The 21197-nt window shown below is 31.0% G+C and overlaps 2 protein-coding genes across 3 annotated transcripts; one reads left to right on the forward strand and one right to left on the reverse strand.

The window, feature by feature from the left end:
• Positions 1–208: 208 nt before the first annotated feature.
• On the reverse strand, positions 209–6693 carry LOC113869367 (TMV resistance protein N-like). 2 transcript variants are annotated; one of them, XM_027505661.1, is made up of 5 exons: positions 6155–6688; positions 4462–5581; positions 3347–3772; positions 1226–2842; positions 209–1087 (listed from the first exon to the last, which is right to left on the reverse strand). In XM_027505661.1, exons 1-5 carry the CDS (start codon positions 6634–6636, stop codon positions 563–565), a joined length of 4170 nt encoding a protein of 1389 aa, XP_027361462.1. In that variant the 5' UTR covers positions 6637–6688; the 3' UTR covers positions 209–562. The 2 variants fall into 2 exon arrangements, with proteins under 2 accessions (XP_027361462.1, XP_027361463.1); XM_027505662.1 differs by having other exon boundaries at positions 218–1087; positions 4462–5577; positions 6619–6693.
• A 9019-nt stretch (positions 6694–15712) lies between these two features.
• On the forward strand, positions 15713–17760 carry LOC113869737 (CLAVATA3/ESR (CLE)-related protein 25). Its single transcript, XM_027506196.1, has 2 exons — positions 15713–16176; positions 17131–17760. Exons 1-2 carry the CDS (start codon positions 15821–15823, stop codon positions 17168–17170), a joined length of 396 nt encoding a protein of 131 aa, XP_027361997.1. The 5' UTR covers positions 15713–15820; the 3' UTR covers positions 17171–17760.
• The last annotated feature ends 3437 nt before the right edge of the window (positions 17761–21197 follow it).

Genomic DNA, 21197 nt, shown 5'->3' on the forward strand with positions numbered 1-21197 from the left:
ATTTCTTCTTTTGAGAGAAGAGCAGGTTTCTAGAATTGTCACAGATGTATATTCCAAAACTTTTAGTAAGCCAATTTTTTAAATTTCGAGATTGTATGGATTATTTTCAGTTGCTTTTAATACTTCTTGTTTGTATTGGATTAAGCCGTTACATTTAGGATATATGCACACATCAGAATCAGATCGTTGGAGTCAATGGAGCAAGTGTCGAATATTCAGAAAACTTTTCATTCTGTTGTGGCCTTCCAACACAAAATTATCGTGTTCAGTGTAGTTATGGAAAGTTTGCTGTACAGTTAATAAGCAAATGTCAGGTTAGGTCATTGCCTGCTAATTAAAGAGTTCTTCAACATTATTTACCCGTCTAATTGGTAAAGAATGACGTTACAGAACTACTTTATTTGTTCAGTAGGGGAAACCTGAAAATCGCAACATAAGAATGACATTCATTTCAAACTACTCGAAAGATTTTGCACAAAAAACGACTGCGTGATGACCTAGGCATGCAACTATGCATATTATTCATTTTTTGATTTCCTGCAGTTCAGCTGAAGACTGATACTCATCCACATGGGTCATATTCTGCAGTTAAGTTGAAGAACTTGGCTAATTTTTGTGAAACGGAGTATTGACTTTCGTCTAGTGATCCTTCATCTTCCTCATAATCATCATCCCCTTCAAAAACTAAATGAATTCTACAGTTCTTCAGCTCCAGCCCCTCAACAAAGGGTGGGTTTCGCTTTGTCAAATGTAAGGTATATTTATCTTTTAACTCAAAAACTAACGAAGACTGAACCCCAAATCTGCGCAAAAAAATGTGCTCTTCATTTGTCCTAGGTACTCCTAGCAGGCGAAACGTTGTGCTATATACATTATCCGTCATATTAAAGATTTTCCCTTGAACATCCACTAACTGCAGCTCTTCTCTTCGGTTTTCTGGTATATTGTTGAAAGAAAGCACGCCAAAACAAATAATACCTTTAAGCTCGCGGTTTCTTCGCTTGGAAAAGACAACTGGTTCCGCTGTAAACCAATCTGGAACTGTGTTTCCAGGCATAATCAAAATCTGTAATTTTTTAAGTAGAACCTGGGACAAAATTTTATCGTTGAGATTAACGAATATAGACCATTACACCTTATTTGAGTGGTCAAGATATAAAAGGATGAAATTATGGGGAGGGGAGGAAGGAAATATTCATTAGATTCGGATAAAGAAATGACAAACCTTAGAAAATCTTCTCTTTACGACAAGGTGGCATCCAATGCAACCATTCATGTACAACCTTCTTAAGGACTTCAAATGTTCAAGACCTGGTATATCCACCACCTTTTCACAATTTGTAAGGTTCAGCTCCTCTAAGCGCTCCAAGTTTGAAATATCGGATATGTACTGTACTGCAGTACAGTTTGCAAGATTAAGCTCTTCTAAGCAAGAGGGAAGAGGAGGCAGAAACACGAGCTCCCTGCAATATGATAACCTAAGCTTTTTGAGATAAGAGAGACCTGTCATGCTGACTGGAAGACTGCAAATATTGTTGTGGCATAAAATTAAAGTTTCTAGTGACGATAGCTTTCCAAAGTCATCTGGAATTTTGCCATATAGTTGCCACCCATGAGCATCTACCTCTTCCAGCAAGGTAAGATTGCAAAAAGAAGTTAAGATCGCCTCTGAATTAGGTTCTTCTAGTTTGTTAGGAATTGTTATCCCAGTGGGCATGCTGGTTCCAACCCCATTAAGATAGGGCTTTCTTTTCATGTCAAGTTTTACCAGGCTTGTTAGCATCCCAAAGCTATCAGGTAGATTCGTTAGTGCAGTTTCCTTCATCATTAACCATCGCAAGGATTTCAAATTTCCAATGGAAGATGGAAGCCTTTGTAGCTGTTTGCACATGTCTAATCTCAACCGAATAAGATTTTCCAACATTCCTATTGACTCTGGCAATTCAGTAATATTTGTCTCATGCATGTCCAAGATGGCAAGAGCTGACATGCAGCCAAATGATTCTGGTAGAAACCTGAGATGCTGACAATTTCTCATCTCAAGCTTTACTAGCATTTTCAAGGCCCCAATTTGATCTGGCAAATAGGTAATTGATGTTCCATCTAACTGAAGCTCAACAATAGAAACTAATGCTTCTATTGACACGGACAATTTGTCAAGAGAAGTGCAGCCTCCAACAGACAATTTCCTTAAATATGATAAAGAACCAATAGAAGCAGGCAATTCCTTAATTCCACTGACGTTCAAAAATAGTTGTGTTAATGAAATTATTTTCCCAATAGAGTTAGGAATCACGGAGAGTGATTTACACCCCACCAAACCAAGGGTCTCAAGGTTTTCCAACGAACCAACAGAATCTGGCAATTCCTCTAATGGTGTATTGTTTAGTGACAATTCTTGCAGTGAGGTCAGTTTCCCAATGCAGTTAGGTAACCTCTTCAGATACTGGCATTTATTTGCACTCAACTTTTCAAGTTTTGTCAGGTGAAAGATGGACTCAGGTAGCTCAGTTATAGCAGTGTCATCAAGAAGAAGTTGTTTTAAATTAACCATGCGGCTTAAGTCTTTGGGCAATGCTTTCAATTTCCAGCAGCCAGAAAGAATAAGGTCCTCGAGAAGTTTGAGGCCAGACATATCACCGGGTAGTTCGATAAGGTTAGAGCATAGGCTCAGGTTCAAGTGAATTAAGGTACTTAGATTTCCTAGTGATTCGTGAATCCAAGTTAGATGAGAGCATTCTTCCAAAACAATCTTTTTCAGGGACAGATACCCACTTAAATCAGGAGTTGCTGTCAAACGATGGCAACTGGTGAGGTTTAAAACCGTCAACTGCTCAGCCACCTGCCAAATAAATCTCATCATTCATAAATTCAATAAAAAAAACTTGAACAGCATTTTAGTATTAAAAGATAATTTTTTTATCACACGTCTAAAAACATATATTAATAAATAATAAATTTTTACTGTGCGTTTTTAGAAATATGTTAAAAAAGTAAGAAAATGAAAGAAAAGTGGAGTTTGAAGCAAATTCTAGCCATGATATTGATATTTTTTTAACTTAATCTCTCAATAATAAAATTATTAGTGTTGTACAAATAACATATTGTATGCTTACAAATGTCAACTGTCTTAACTTTTATATATTATAATTAAATTTTATTTGAAGAAAAAAAGATTTTATTTGGATGACCAAATTACCTTCAGGCATATTTTGGAAAGAATAAATGAGTGTTTAGTTTGTATGAAAACAATATAATGTAAATAAACTAAATTTAAATAGAAAACACCTTGTTCGAAATAAATAAAATAAAACCCAATAGTTCACTGGCTAGTAAGAAAGCAAACCTTGTTACTGTGTCTGCCCCACACCGTTTCAATATCACTTTCAGAGAGATCCAACACTGCAAGTTCCAAAGGATTATAGTTAGAAGGCATACACCTTAATGGACATTGTTTCCATTGTAACCACTTGAGTCCTGAACGAAGACACCTGGATCGTCCTTCCAATCTCGAATAATTAATTTGAAGTAGCCTTAATGAAACCATTGGTTGAAAGTGCTTTGCATGAAGTATAAACTGTTTTGCTTTCTCTTCTCTTTCCCTCACATACTTTTTATATCTCTCTTTAATATATGCTGATGCAGTTTTACAACTGGGCTTTTTTCTAAAGTTATCCCGAGTAATTTCATCAGCAGTGCGATCTCTAGGAATGGAGCTAACCATTCTTCTCTTAACACAATCTAGGACAATCCCTTGAACATTTCTTGTTCCCTGCACGTACTATTCATTGTTAAAATTTCAAGAAATGAAATGGACAATTCATAACTCCTGTGATTATTTAGTATTTCACAATGCCAGCTTATTCCACAGAATACAAAACATAGATGAGTTACTTAAATATTTTTTGTGCTATTTTTTAATTAAATTTCACTATATGTGTTGGTATCTATTCGCTTGAAAGTGATGGTTTTTGCACTACCTTTAATGTGCAAAATAGCATATATGACTTATTACTGTCTCAAAGTTCTAGTTGCCTCACCTAAAACATTTTTAAGTTTTCGACTCAAATACAGCTTCGGATTCAAATGTGAACCTTTGTTTTCACATATATACGCACACTTCTAACAATTTTTTGTTAAAAATAAATTTTACCGTTGATTCATATGATATATACTCATATATATAAAATTTTACATAATTTAAAAACTTGTGTATATGTAATATAGTAATAGCTATTTCAAACAATATATAATATGTTAAAATAAAATGTGGGAATGAATATCAATTATTTTATGAATTATAAGAAATTTTGTAGATGTGATATATTTTATAAGGATTTAAGTTTAATAATTAAATTGATAAAAGTTACTTTTCATAAAAGGTTATTAGAGATATTATTTAATCGTGTAATATTTTAATTTTCTCAACTGAGATAGAAACTCGATTGCTACAATATTTACCTTCTTATTCTTGAAGACAGTCAAGATTTCAGCACGATCCCAAAGCCTGCTACGTAGACCAGGATCCACTAGACTTTCATTTTGAACAATTTGCCTTCCCATGTCTCTAACTTGATCATGCATCCACAGGACACCATCATTAATGATTTTAATTAGAGATTTTGCAGTGAGGACTGTTAATGCTATCTCTCCTCTAAGATTACAACCATCCAATATATCAACCACATCTTCTCTCTTCATTTCCATTTGCACAAACAAACAAGCAATGTCAAGGAAAATGCATCTCTCTTGTTCATCTAACGCATCAAAACTAATCTTCAACACATCATGAAGACAAGCAGGTCGAATCTGTTTCAGCTTCTCCAAAGCATCTTTCCATTCCAGTGGTGTCCTTTTATCAAACAAAAAAGACCCAAAAACCTCCAAAGCCAAAGGTAACCCTCCTGTTTTTTCTACTATTTGTTTTGACACATCCGAAAGATCCTCTGTAGGTTTCTTTCTTCTCATTGCATGATACCAGAACAATTCAAGTGATGAAGAGAAATCCAATTCCCTTACCTCATAGAGCACATCAACATAACTCTCAGGTAAAACTTGTGTATCCCTTGTCGTTATTAGAATCCGACTTCCTTTATAAAACCATTCCTTCTTACCCATCAAAAAATCAAGTTGCTTTACATCATCAACATCATCTAGGATTAACAAAACTCGATTCTCTTGTATTATTCTTTTGATAGCTGAAAATCCATCATTAACATCATTGATGAGACCCAGTTTTCTACCATTGGAAAGATCAGCATGAATTCTGTTTTGAAGAGAAATCAAACCATCTTCATGTTGGGAAACTTGTCTAACATTTGGAATGAAGCTGCGAAGCTCAAAATGAACAACAAGGTTGTTGAAGAGGCTCTTGGCCAGGGTTGTTTTGCCTACCCCACCCATACCATACAACCCCAAAACCCTTACATCGTTGGATTTCACATTAATCAACTTTTTCAACTCTTCAACTCTCTCATCAAGCCCAACTGTGTGCGGAGGTACACTCAGTGGAGTACTCCTCATCTGCTTCATAACCGTTTGCACCAAAACTCGAATAAGCTCATCACTTTTTTCACTGTCACTGCAAAATTTGTGAATCTTACTAGACATAACCATCGTATGCTTATATTAAAAAAACAATAACAATATAGCATGTCAAAATTCACAAACCTATAACATATCAGTTTGATTAGAGAAAATGTTACTATTTTATATCCCTATGCATTTATAAAAATATCACCCTATTATTTCACAAAATGGGAAATAAAATAAACTTTTCATGATCATCAATAAAATTAAAAATATGTTCTCAAATTAAATAATCCTTAAAATTACAAATAACTAATTATCTTAAAAACTTAACTTACAAGAGTAAAAAAAAAGATGAATCACACAAAAACAACGACAAAAACTTCATTTTTCTGTTTGAGATTAATTGGTTATATAGATCACATAATGATATGAAAGTCGATCACAATATAAATTCTTAAAGATATTATTTATCTCGAGACCACTTTTAACAATGGTTGATATGATAGAACTCGTAGACTACATGATACCATGGTTATGGGAATTATGATACAAAATATGGTTCACTCAAAAGTTGAAGCAATTAGATGAAAACGTGCAAAATATTTCATCTAGAAATCACCACCTGTTCTCACCCAAAACCCAACCAGCGATTCCACCCACTTTTTTCATGGCATCCCTCCACTGCTGAACCTCCTCACTGGAAAACTTCTTTGCATGGGACCTGAAAGACATCTCAAAGGGACCCTTTTGCTTTCTGACATGAGACGGGTCAACCAAATAGAAAACGGGCAAGATCAGCCTCCCACACTCACAAATCTTCGCAAGCTCCTCCAAACACCAATGTGAAGACGCATAATCAGGAGACAAAACGATAACAGAGGCTGCGGAATCTTCAATAGCTTCTAGAAGCTTCTTCTGGATCTCGTCGCCACGATCCAACCCGTCATCGTCACGGAAGACCCGAATCCCACGACTGTGGAGCGCGTTGTAGAGGTCCATGGTGAAGGTGTTGCGCGTGTCGGTGCCTCTGAAGCTCAGGAACACGTCCCAACGAAGCCTGAAAGATGCTGGAGACGGTGACGTGATGTCACTTCCCGGCGTCATTGTTGAGGAAAAGAAAGTAACAAAGGGTTCTGAGTGACTTGACTCGTGGGTCATGCTCATGCACTCGTCTATGTTACCGTAACGATGTCAAGATAAAGTTTTTTTTTTTTTTATTATTATATTTATGTCAAGATAAAGTTAAATGTCTACCGCACACTCAAACCACCTCGATATTGATACAAATAAGAATAATGTTCATTTTAAAAATTAATAATAGCATAGTTTGTTAATAAAAATATTTATTATATTTTTATATCTTAAATGTAATAAACATTTTTCATAATTTTTTAGCTATTTAAAGTTAATTCTAAAAAAAATAATGATTATGCTATAAAAAATAATTTCTTAATAATTTATCGTTGTTTAGCTTTCATTCACCTGATAAAATATTCTAGTTCAGTAACAGATCTGGATCACTTGCAGTTTTGACGAGAACTACAAATTATAGTTTTTCATTCATTTAAACAAAATAAAATTCTGCTTAAGTGAATTTGATAAAAAGTGATTTTTGCTTGAGTAACCAAAATTCGCTTAAACAAATTTAGTTTAAGCAGGAAAGAAAGAGAGGTTGAGAGGGAAATGGAAGTGAGAACACAAAAAAGAGTAAGAATAAGAGAAAACTAATAGAGGAAAGGGAAAAAGGCTAGAGGAGAGAAAGAGAAAGACTGGGTGGGACTGAAGGAAAAAAAAATAAAGAAAAGGACTAAGTGAGAAAAAAGAATGAAAAAGGTGGCTGAATTAAAAGAAAAGGGGAAGAGGAGAGGCTAAGTGGGAGAGGGGAAGGAGAATGGGTGAGAGGAAGAGAGGGACTAAGTAAAAGGGAGGGAGAGAGCTCTTAGGTGTGAAGGAGAGGAAGAAGAGTTGAATGGAAGGGAAGGAAAAAGAGGAGAGAAAGAAGGGTTGGGTTGGGTGGGGTGGGCGAAAGAGAGGAGAAGAGAAAGAGTAAGATGAACGGAAAAAAATGAAGTATTTTTTTTTTTATGTATTTTGGCTTAAGCAATAAGAAAGAAGAAGAAAATGTTTATTATAAACTTAATTTTTAAAAAAAATTTAAACATACAAAAAATATATTTTAAATTTATTTTAAGTAAGATTAATTTCATAAAATAAAATCTATTTAAATTTAAACTTACAAACACAAACTTGTTGGGTACCTCTGTGAGCTTTTCACTTGAAGTTTTATTTTGAGTTTGCTTGATTTAATGTTTGGACACTCTATTTCTCGAATATATACACACCCTACTTACCATACTTCGTGAAACATCCATTACTCCCTGTCGTAGTTAATTTTTCTTTTCGAAAATTGATTCAAAGCTATAAAATAATAACCAATCAAAAACTTAATAAATCACGTCTTACTGCAGTTTAGTTTAGTGTAGTTTTTATTTTTTTTATTGTTAAAATCGAATGAAATCAAACTGTAGTTTTCTTATAAATGTATAGTTATATTTCAATATTTTTAATTAAAAGTTTTACATTACAATAATAGACTAAGTCTATTAGTTATGAAATATTTTTAAAAATCACTTGTGATCTATTCTTTTAAATGAGCACGAATTAATAAAAGAGTTATTAATATTTATTCGAATATTGATGCAAAACTGCTTACATTTTCTCCTTCGTTGCTTTGCCGGATCACTTGTCAATTCAAACAAATGCATGCGTCCACCATTCTAGTACCAAATTATATATATAGATCAAATTAACAAAATTATTTTTTGATATATATATTGCATTATTTATACTAATATTTAAGTTTTTATATAAAATATAATCTAATAGTAAATAATATTTTTTTATGGTGACATACTATGTTAATTTATATAAGAAAGCTTAAATATGTTATTAGTATTTATAAATATAGATTATTTTGTAATAAATACTTATAAATTTTTTTGTTGAGATTTAATATCTGAAAAGTTAAAAATTTAAGATTTGGTCCCTACTGTTAATCTTATCTCTATTAAGTTTTGAACTAGCTAACAGACCTAGTTATAATCTATGTAGTATGCTATGTCATTTATTATTTCTTATTTTTTATTATTTAAAATTAAAATTTATAAATAAAGTTCTAAACTTATTTTATATAATTGCATATAAGCTCTTTTTCTTTCTCCTTCTTCACACTTTTTCGACACATCTCATCTACTCCTATCCCTTCCCTTTCTCCCACCTCACACTATCATTCCTCCCTATCTTTCCTCCACCCCTTCCTCTTCCCCACACTTTTATTCACATCACCCCTCTCCCTCACCCACTTCCATTTTATCATCCACACCACTCTCCTCTCCTATTCCTTCCCATTTTCCAATCTGCACCACCTTTCCTTTTCATTCATTTCCTTTTCTCACACTTTTTCTCCTTTTAATACCCACATTCTCAACCCAATTCGCACCACCCCTTCCTCCATCCCTTTTCATTCTCTTATCCTCACTGCCTCATTCTTTATTCCTTTCCATTCTCCTATCCGCACTACCTCTTTCTCCATTCCATTCCATTCTCCTATCCGCATCACTCTTTTCCTCTTCTCCACATCCCTCTCCCTCTAACACTTCCTTTTTCTCACACCTTTTTTCCTCCAACACTCCCATCCAAATCACCCCTCTACTCCATTCACTTTCATTCTCCCATCTGCACAACTTTTCTCCACTACCCCTTCTCATTCCTCCATAAGTACCACCCATTTTCCTTCCCCACACCATTTTTCTCTAACACCCACACTCTTATCTCCCTCCAACACCCACTCCCACTCATATCCGCACTATCCCTTTCCTTACATTCATTTCTCTTTAACACTCACACTCCTACCACCATCTATACCACCTCTCTCTCCTACCCCCTTTTCATTCCTCCCATATGCACGACTCCTATCTCCTTTCCCTCTCTTTTTCATTTCTCACACTCATGCCACCCCTTATTCCTTCCAAAACGGAACTATGAAACTAAATAAAATAATAATAAATAACGTGACATGTTACATAAGTCGTAACTTGGCCACGCTGTACCAAGTAAAATGTTGAGCCAACTCTCCCTTAGTCAGTTCAACACTCTAAAAAAGTTAACGGTAAAGACTAATTTCTAAATTTTTAATTTTCTAAGGACTACATCTTAACAAAAAATTTTATTGGACTTATCACAAAACGATCTACATTTATAAAGACTAATAACATATTTAAGCCTAAAAATAATATAAAATTTTAAATATTTTTAAAGTAAAAATAAATAAAAGAAACTTTCATTTATACTTTATAATTTTTTTAATCAACTAACCTACAAATAAAATACTTTATAAAAAAAAAAAACTTCTAATCTTCTTTAAAAAAAAGTTGTAAATGAAAAAAGGAGGGTGTGGGAAATTTCTTATTTTACCCTAGAAGGTTCTTATCATACGCATAAAGAAAGGGGAAGAAGGGAAAGAGTGTAGTGAGTTTTGTGTTTTGAAAATGATATTTTTAGATTTATTTGAGCTGTATATATTTCATTTAATAAAAAGAGAAGAAAGAAAAATAAGAAATGTGATGTGTAAGGTGATAAATAAAATAATTTCTTTTAACAAATAACAAAGGTGGAAAATGAGAGTAACAAAAAAATGAGTGTAAGAATATCAAAATTGTGAGGGTGTTTAGAATGGATTATTTCTTCTAATTATAAAAAATAAATAAAATAAAACACTGTTTAATTTTATTTAATAGTTGTTAGAAAATTAGCTTATAATTTTTAATTATAAAAATATTTATTTAAAATAAAAAATTAAATTTTATGATTAAAATCTGTTTTTTTTTATTTTACTTTATTTTTTATCTTCAATAATTGATCATTTCAAATACAAAGCAAACTATGATTTTATATCCTTTTTATATAATTTTCACTACAGAAAAAACACATTTTAAACATTTCAATTAAAATAAATTATTTTGAAATCTCCTTTTACTTAATATATATAAACAAAAACATATTTTACATAATCAATGTTTAAAATAATATTTTCATAACTAATCCAAATATTGAATATTATTTACATAATTTGTTTATAATCAATCTATTTTTAAGTCAAACAAAATTACATTCAATACAAAATATATATAATTTAAACTGAAAAAAATTATTTTTTTCAAAATTCTACATATAAATTAAACATAATAATCAATAAATTAGTTGATAAGTTAACATTTATCATATTATTATTAAAAATATATTATTAGTTAATTAATTATATAATTAGCATTTATAATAAATAATTAATATAAGGCGAGACGTAAATAATAAATTATAATTTATTAGATATAAAATAAATAAAAGATTAAAATTGAGTATAAAATTTTTTAGAATTATATATATAAAAGAAACTGAATCTATTATCAAAGAGGCTTGTTAGAGAATGATGTTTTCAAGTGGAGGTGCGACTTTAGTACTGTAAGCATATTTATTTATTTGATCTTATTTTACTGTAAGCATATTTGAGTAGGGGCCAATGGCACTGATTAAGGATTGAGAGTACCCAAAAATCAATTATTGGTTCCTTTTGCATAGAATCATGCATTGGAGTTCCTGATGACCCTTGTGTTTGCTACACATGTCAGGCTTATTCGAGTCTCTGAACAATATTATTAATCCCATCTAATAACTGTAAGGGAGCATTTGACAAAGTTGTAGTGTACGAATCCATAAAAGAGGACGGAATTCATACAGGGCAAAATCTGTTCTCTATTTTATGCTCTATCGGCCTGTTTTACTATTACTGTCACCCATTAGTGTTCTTTTTTGTTAGACAATCTTGTCCTTTCTGCCTGTTCTGCCCCAAAAGCAGAGAGATGTTGAAAACTATTCATAGGAGTATCTTATAGTAGTTGCTGCAATAACTTTAGAATGTGATGATGAATTCATTTTTTTTAATTTTATTAAAATTAAATAATCATAAAAACATATTTTTACACATTTTATGTGTACATGTTATATTATTTTGATATATATTAATTAGGCATTAAATAATTCTAAATTAACATAAAAATTATAAATATACGTGTAAGAATATGATGTAACTTATGTTGATGTAAGTTGATACTCTTCTGAGTGTACGTGTAATCTGTTTTACTAAATTTGACACTGATGCTATCTGATCTTTTCTCTCTCTCACACACAGGAGGAGTTTATTAATGTACACTAACTTATTTTTTCAAAGAGAATATTTTAACAAGCTATAACTTTCCATGTATTTGAAAATTATAGTTATATCTTGCTATCATACCTCTTGTAAAATATAAATGAGTGCAGCAATTGGAAATAATAATATACTCCTAATTAGTTTTAATAGGAATATGTTCACATGCTACACAGGTAGGGTATTTTAAGAAAGTCACTTATAACTTGCTAACATATACATTCAGAAAAATAAATGGGTGTATATATTATAAAGTGTTTTTCAAGGGCTAGGAAGGATAAGAATCTAGTAGAGGACGCATGCATGTACGGTATATGTTTGTGTATATACTGCAGAAGATTCGTATAGAAGCTAGGAAAATTTTATACTCAGCTTGAAGAAAAGCGAAAAACCTCAAAATACAACATACTATAAAGACTCCACCACAAAATGAAAGTATGAAGCTGAATACTTTGTTTTGTTCCATTACTCGAATAAAAGCAATGGTTTATCACTTCAACACTGTCGCTATCTAACTATAGATGCAAAAAGATTAGCTTTTTCATAACAAATCCACAAAGATACGGAAAATCCAGTAACGTAGAGATAATCTTTCGCTTCCACTGTTCATGTATGTTTGCCAACTGAGATTTGCATTATATATCTTCCATTACCCATTTCCAGGATATATTCTCTTTCATAAAAGCATTGCCATGTTTTAGTTGCACGACCTGCAATGACTGTATGATTTGATTTTGATGGTATATGGTATTGATTGGGCACTATGTAATTAATCATATATTTATACTATAAAACTTACACCAATGCATGATTTTTCTTGTTAACTTCAAGGATGGTAGTGTGGTCATGTTTTTCTTTGCCTAATTTATTTTTGTCCATATTTTCCATGTGACTTTCAATTCAAATTATGCTACATGATTTTTACAAAATTTGTAATGAAGACTAACCAATGTGTTTTCATATGCATTCATCTTTCAAAAAATATCAATTCCACGAATATAGGTATCTATGTTATCAACAGCAGTGAAAGTTTAAAATGGGAAGAGATAGTTTGCAGAAAAATATAAGTTCTGTCTGAAGTTCTAACTCTCTTGAATCATTCACTACTTAACTCTAGTGAAACTCATCAAGCACTATGCACATGATGATATTAGAAACAAAAATAGTAACCACATAAAGCTAGTTAGGCACATACCTTGGGCGTTAGACTTCAACTGGTAGAGGTTGATATATACATATATAACATATATGCAGAAGAGGAGACAAGTGGAGCTTAGCTATATATATGCTACACAGAAAACCTGATGTCACTAATTACTTACGTATTCATTATCTTTTAGACCAACATACTAACAGTAGCCCTTGGTTCTAGCTCAAGCTCTACTGACATGTACAGATACAATGAAAGATTCGTAAAGAAGCTAGGAAAATGTATGATTTGGTCAAGTGAAAAGTTTATTTGACTAAATTGGTTTTAAATTCAAAACGATTATTTTGTCTAATTTGGAATCTAAATGTTGTCTCAAAAACAATTTGATCTAGTGAAAAAGCTAGTTCATAAAATAGCTAGTAAGCCCAGCATATGCCAAACTGTTAATTCATAAACCTTTTAAAAAATAATATATCTCATTTATCATGCGCCCATCTTCTAGATGAATTAGCTGTTATTTCATACAAGTTAAAACTAATAAAATATACATGCAAAGCCGCATAAATATTAGCCATCTGTTGTGGACAAGTCCAAAAAGTTCTCTGCAATGAGAAAAACGGCTTAAGGAGGCTTGCCTCTGACCCTGAGCATTATAATTCTCATAATTGATTAACTTTGATAGATGTCCGTAAGTATAAATCACTGTCAAGTGTCAATATATATATGTAATATTCCACACTTCAAACATGTGCCATAGGCAAGGCATCAATTCCTAAAGCTTCGCAGAGTAATGCATCACTTGTTGCTATGAATAACTAAGTTATATCCACCATGTGTCTTCAAGGTGAAGCTATTACAGTAAAAAGCATTGGATTCTCCAACAAAAGCACTTTTGGTTTTGATTATTGCAAGATTCATGCATAATGGATAAGACAAAATGTGCCTTATGCTTTGGCCTTATGAAGTATTAAGATGTGCGATGTGCTATATATTCCCCTAATCACAACCCTCATTCAAAGGAACCAGCTTCTGTTTGCGATGTATTCTATTGTTTCTGATGCATTTGTTCCTCTTTTTCCTATTTAATTTAGCGTAGATATTCCTTATGGTAATACCCTTTAGGTCCAATGGATCAGAGTACAAAGACATTTATAATTTGCAGCCACAAGATACATTAAAGCATATATGTATGTGGGCCATTTGTCTGGCAGCCACTGTTAGGTGAGGATATATGGAATTAAAGATGGCAGCATACTTTGATGAATAAGTATTCAAAGTACAGGATTAGAAAAAAGAGAGAGAGAGAGAGAGAGAGAGAGAGGAGTCTTTTCCCCCTGTTGTGTGGGCTATATAATCCCCAACAGAGTATTTAAATCAATAATGTAATCTGGTATTACAATGAAGATCGAATTTATATTATTAGTAGTCCAACATAAATATCTATAAACCCAATAATGCCAATATCAAAATGTTCATCTTGTATTAAAAAAAATAATTTTTCTTTCAGTTTATTGAATTAGCATTAGAAAAGCCTACTTGCCTAATATGCAGAGGTATAATATTGAATGCACGAGTTGATTTGAAGGCAAACCTTGTCCTCTTTTGTCATTAGAAACTAATGAATGATGAACAAGAATATTGAATGCCCACACAATCTAACATGTTTACAGTATGATCTATTTTATTTTCTTTGTTTCCTGTACTTTTTTATTCTTAATTTACTTTTTGTAGCTTTATTACTTTATTGGTCAAATTAGTATAGACTCATTGCTCCTTTTTCATTCGCATGTTACTTGTTTTTATTGTAGTTGTTCTGGTAGAGGCATGTGGCCTAATAAACTGCAGTCCAAGAGAGAGAAGTACCAAATATTCCAATTGCAGCTTTGGTAACTAGGATTTTTCTTTTCCCTCTAATTTATGTATTCGAAATGCTTTCTTTTAATAGAATATATTTAAATAGGAAGGATTGTCGCTGATGGTATGTGAGGATCTTCGTTACTATCCTTAGCACTTCATCACTAATAAAGCAGAAAATTTTATTAAATACATTTTTTTCATGAAAGTGTCAGCTTGTTTTATTTTAGCACCTTAAAGTTTTAAAAACAAAGAAAATTATTTTCAAAAGTTAAAATCAACTTATATACTTTATCTTTGATATAAGTTAATTAAGAAAGTTTTTGCAAAACATAATTAAGTTTTAGAAAAAGTAAGAGAGTATAATTATAGGAATTAATTCACATTACTAGTTTTTTATTTTCTATAAATACTTATTAAAAATGAATCCAAAAGAAGTCATTGTTTTTAAACATGTACTTTAAGAAATCTAACAAACACAAGTTGGCACTTTACAAATTATTTATATATATAAAAACTAAAATTATATTCTATCCTTTGCTTCCCCTTCCTTTGTGGATTGGGGAGGCATTGAGAGAATGACACTACAGGGAAGGCAACCTATTATTTTCCTTTTACACCATTGTACGTAAAGAATGACAAGATAAGGAGTCTTTTGGTTTGGCACCGTAGTTGCATGAAAATACACACATTGCAAAGCAAAAGAATAGTGTCGTATTGGGACCTTTCTCCGTATAAAGCAAAGGGTTGCCTCCATGTCACGCTCGAAACCAGCTAAGCCCCCCCTCCTCCCTCTCTCTCTCTCTCTCTCAGTTCGAGAAAGTGCAACATAATCCCTCCATCCTATAAAGAAAACCAACCACACACCCTTAATCCTTCGTAGTAAAAAAAGTTCTTGCCTTAGCTTACCCTCTTCTTCTCTCCCTCTATTCTCTCTTTTCCTTGTCTTCTTGTTAGCCAACTTCACTTCAATCATTATGCAATGATAGGTTTTTCTGTCTTCTCTTCTCTTCACTGCATCTATGTCATGGCACGGTGAGGCTTCTCCTTCCTCCTATGACATAAAAATATACAAAGATATTCATATAACTTGGAAAAAAAATTATAAAGAAAAAAACTTGCATATGGGTACTAGTACTAGTTTTTTCCTTCCAAGGTTCTTTCGAGCACTAGCAGTGGTGGGGCTTGTATGTCTTCTTGTTTTGGGAAGCTTAGGTAGTGGTGAAGGAACAAGACAACCAACTACACAATGGTCTGACGAAAGGGTCAAGCATGAGCAAGTGCTAGGTAGAGATAAGCCCGTGAACCGTGCTGAATTGGACTTCAACTACATGAGCAAAAGAAGAGTTCCAAATGGACCAGATCCTATTCATAACAGGTTTGTCTTGCTTCCGTTTATCTCAACCCAAATATAGATAGACAAATTTAATATTTTGTTTTGTATTCATATATGTGCCTTTTTAGTTTCAATTTATGTTACTGTTAATTACTTAATCATATGTATGTTATGTTTCTATAAAGTTTTCTGCCACCAAGACATGCATTGCTTTTTAATATTAAACGTGGCTAAGCCATAGTACGTACATATATAGTTAGTGTATGATCATATTATATTGTTGGAAGTTCAAGTGTGACAGAGAAAGGAATGTACAAGGTAAGGACCACATAAATATATGTAGATATTGATTTTTGAAGGGTTTTTGGCTCTCCTGTTCCTATCATATATATGAGATGAACCCTATTACTTGACTAGTGTTTATTTATTTATTTTTTCCTAACTCTTAATATAAAATTTGCATTGGATTATTTTCAAATATAGTACTATGCCTCTTACGGAAACAGGGCTTCATCAATTTCAAGTTTAAGGTTCCTGCTATAATGGAGATTAACCAAAAAGGATGAAAAGCCAACCATGGGGTTGATTACTAACGCTTTTAACTGTTACATTGAATTGCTGATTTAGGTTCTTTTAACAGGGATACTTCTTTATAATACATTAATCAGTGGACAAAGCCATAAAAAAAGATAAAGTATATAGCTAGCAACTTTATTCCACTTCCTAATTAATCATAAGCAATTAAAGTTATTTATGTCTTAGGTTCTCTGCACTAAGAACTTTTAACCTTTTTCCCTGGTTATCTTTCTTTTGATCTTGCTTTATTTCTTTTACCGCAAGACACAAGCATGCACGAATTAAGACTTGCTATGAAATTATTTTAAACATATTTCATGCTTATCAATTAATCAATTAATTGTATTTGTATCCGATGTTATTTATTTTGCTAGGAAATTGATTTTTTTACTTTAAATATTGTTTGATAATTATTTTCAGGAGAGCTGGAAATTCTGGTCGACCTCCTGGCCAAGCTTAGAAATTAACCAGGGAATTAGACAAGCTTCAGCAACCTAGCAGAAGATGACACAATATGTTAGAGATGTACTTTTGAGAACTTTGAATGACTTCATATATATATATATATCCCTGACCTTGACTTCAGCTTGCATGCAAGGGCTAATCTCTCACTTGCGGAAATTAATTTGTTATGGGAAGAGTTGTGGCCTAAAGAGGGAAAAGAGAAAGGAAGCTTGTCCCACAGAAAATAAGCTGAAACGAAAGTTTGATCAGTTTCTATAGAAACTGCAAGTTAGTGAGTGTTTTTGGTTTTTGAACTAGTGTTGATGAGGGAGGGAGGGTGTCACAAATTTCTAAGGAATGGAAATCAGTGCTTGCATGTAAAGCAATTAACGTAACTTTAAAGTTTAAAAGCCAGAAAGATGTATGTACAAGATGTTGTAGCAACAGCAGCAGCCATGCATGCTTTTGGAGGACTATACATGTCTTCTATGTTAGGAAAAAAACAAAGTCTTGGCTTTGGTTTGCTCACTATTAAGTTTGGGATTTCTGTTTTTTTTTTTATTTTTTTGTAAAGATTAGGTATGAGTTCCTAAAGTAAAAGTAAATTCCACCATTTAAAGGTGTTGGCGCACCTGTAAAAGAAGGGTGTTTGCATCTTGTGTTAGTCTTTTTCACTAGATTCTTTGGTGGGGTTGGTGAAACTGATTGGTCTTTGGTCCATTCAAACATTTTACACTGTATTAGATTCTTATTATCTTGTCGCAATAAGAAGTGGTAAGAAAAGAATGAGATTATAAAATGAAAATATGAAAAAAGAAGGAAACAAACAAATGGTCTTCAATGTCTGAAAGTGAAAATTAAAGATTGCTCAAAACTCAAGCATTTTTAGGACCTGCTTTTCTCTCTTCCTGTTTGCTTTGATTAGTTTGAGAAGCAAAGAAAGTGTGCAAAGCAAGTGAGATTCAAATAGGGGCATTTACCAAAAAGGGAAAAAAGGATCAATAATTTTAAACTTGTGTTAATACCCCACCATTTTTTAACAGCTACATGTATTTGTGCCCCACCATTTTTCTCTGTTAATTTAGGAAAATATGTACTTATAAAAAAATCATATATTGCTCATAGTCCCAAGAAAGGTGCATACTTTATAAATTTGGATGTCCCACTTTGCATTGGTCATGACCCAAAATAAAAATAAGATCAATAACTCGATTTTACAAGAATAATATTTCTTTCATATCTCTAATTTTTACCTTACCTATATATTCCTCGTTTATGATAAGAGAGAGAGAGAGAGAGAGATTCATTTGATATAAAAAATTAAGAATATGAAAAATTGGTTGCTTTTGTAAAGTGACACACACATATACAATTCCCAAACCCTCAACCTCATGAGAGGAGGTCTCTGTGTGCCTGTGCAAAAATGGTACATACAAAGCAATATTTTTAAAATTAGTTTGAACATTGAATTATTAATACAATCCTATTCGATTTGTGCTTCAACCACTTGAAACGTACAATTTTAGCAATAAGAAAAAAAAAACTCAATTTTTAAATAAAATAAAAAGATGGCTAAATTTTCTTTTTCTTTGTTCAAAGACATCCCCGTCATTTTCTTTTAATTTATTTTACTATTTTTCTCATTTTAAACTATCTTTTTATATTTTATAGAATTTTTTAATTTTATTCATTTTGTTCACCGACACAACTAAGGAATAAGTTATGCTACTTATTCTTTGGAATATTATTACTTAAAATTTTAAAAACAATCTTTACAACTCAATTTTATGTATATCATATATATCTGAGAATAAATTTAATGATTTTATCTTTGAATATTTTTAAATTTTTTTTAACTATTATCTTTTTCGTAATTTCTAAGATTTGAAGAAAAAGAAGTTTGTTATAAAAAAATTTATTATTTTTTTATTTTTTATTTTTTTAAATGATAACTTATCATTTACATAATTAAAAGTTATTAACATTAATTTTATTTTTATCTATTTTTATTTTTACAGTAGTCTATTTTCTTTTTTTTTATTTTTTTATTATTAATAATTAATATCATACTTTGTTAGATAGAAATAAATAAATAGATAAATAACATTTTAAAATTAAAAAATAAATTATTTAAATTAATTCATATAAACTTTATTGATATAACATATTAAAATTAATAATTTAAAAATAAATTAATTACACAGTTGTACTTTTAGTTACAAATCCACAACTTTTAACTAAATTGATAATTAGAAAGCAGAAGTTGCAATTTTTAACTTGTATTATTAAACATAATCTTAATTTTTTATTGACATAAAAAGATAATAATTATAAAAAACATTTTTTATTCTTTTTCATATAATTATTTGCTTAATATTATTTGTTTTGAAGAAAAAAATTATACTATTTTATAATCACTCACAATTTATATTGGTGATAACATAAAAAAATATTAATATATTTGTAATAATGATAACAAAAACAATAGTTGTACCAGTAAGATTAAAAAATATTCGATATACATTACAAAATATGTGGATCTTAACTGTCGAATTAATCTTTAAAAGTCTTACAATTCAAAGTTCAAATTAGTAAGGAGTATTGTATTAATTAGAATTTGAATTTGGATGAATGAAGCATTGAAGATTCCATGTATATAAAATAAAACCGCGTATAGTTTTAGAAATGGAACAGTATTTCTCCTTCCAAGTAAAACTGCAAGAAAGAGAGACGTGCAAATGCAATTGCTGCTGAAGCAAGATTTGACTAAGCTGCCTCTGTTGTAAATTTGACTTGGGAACTGTTCTGGTTTGAAAATTATATTTTCCATTATAGATATATCAAACTTCTAACAATTTTGATTGACTAGTCATCAAACTTAAAGATAATAGCAACAAGTCAAATACTTACACTTATTTTCTTACGTTTTTATTGAATCACATTGCATTGATCTTAATTAGTTTAATAAGTATGACTTTGCCAAAATACGCTTAAATTAATATAATTTGAACTTATCTACTACATTGTTGAATAAATCATAATTGTCACATTTTTTAATGAATTATTTTATCAAAGTTGGCCTCTTTTCATTTATCTATTTATACATAAATCTAAATATTTTTTTATAATAATTTGATTAACTCTTTATTTATTATTTATTACTAGGTCTTTCTTTAATCTTTATACTACCCTAATAGTGAATCTTTTATTTATTTTATCTAAAACCTTTAAATGGACAAAACATATTAATGAAATAATAATAATAATAATAATAATTTTATAAACAAATATAAAAAAATGTTATTTATCTTGACAAAAAATGTATAAAAATAACATTAATTAATAGTGTATAAATTTTATTGAAATAAAATGGTTTAACTCAATTAATTAGCACCACTATCACCGTTATGTCAGTGAAACAAAATATTAGCTAACACTCATCAAATATTAAATAGGGTAAAATTATTGTAAAAAAATGTGTTATTGTATGCAATAATTGTGCATATCAAACATAACATAACACAATTATTTGTGGTACATTGACTATCAAACAATAAATAGAACAGAACAACTATATTATACCTCAACCAATTGTAATGTACTAAACATAAACTGATAAAAAATGTATATGTTGTTCCCTGATATACCTAAAGTGCACTCTTAATTTTTGTTTTTCATTTTTTTTATTATCTATTGTTGTCAATTAATTCTTGTTATCCATCGGTCTGATGCAGGTAAATGGTTCATGCAAATCAAGTTTAAAACATTCATAATATATTTAATTTTAAAAATAATTTACATTAAAAATCAACATATCCAATTCAACAAATTTTTAAGAAAGTAAAACATATTAAAACTTAAACTCACCAATTGATCTGACAAATTTAACCCAAATATTTTAAGTGATCTCAATTTTTTAATACAAGACTTTCATGAGAGTTGGCCTAAGCTGGCGTAGCCCAAATTTAGCCTGAAACCACTTATAATGCAAACTTAAATAAAACAAACTAATTCAATATTTAGAAACAAAATTCTCTGTGTTT

The sequence above is a fragment of the Abrus precatorius genome, unplaced genomic scaffold, assembly GCF_003935025.1.
Source record: "Abrus precatorius isolate BTA unplaced genomic scaffold, Abrus_2018 Scaffold6, whole genome shotgun sequence".
NCBI classification, from domain to species: Eukaryota; Viridiplantae; Streptophyta; class Magnoliopsida; order Fabales; family Fabaceae; genus Abrus; species Abrus precatorius.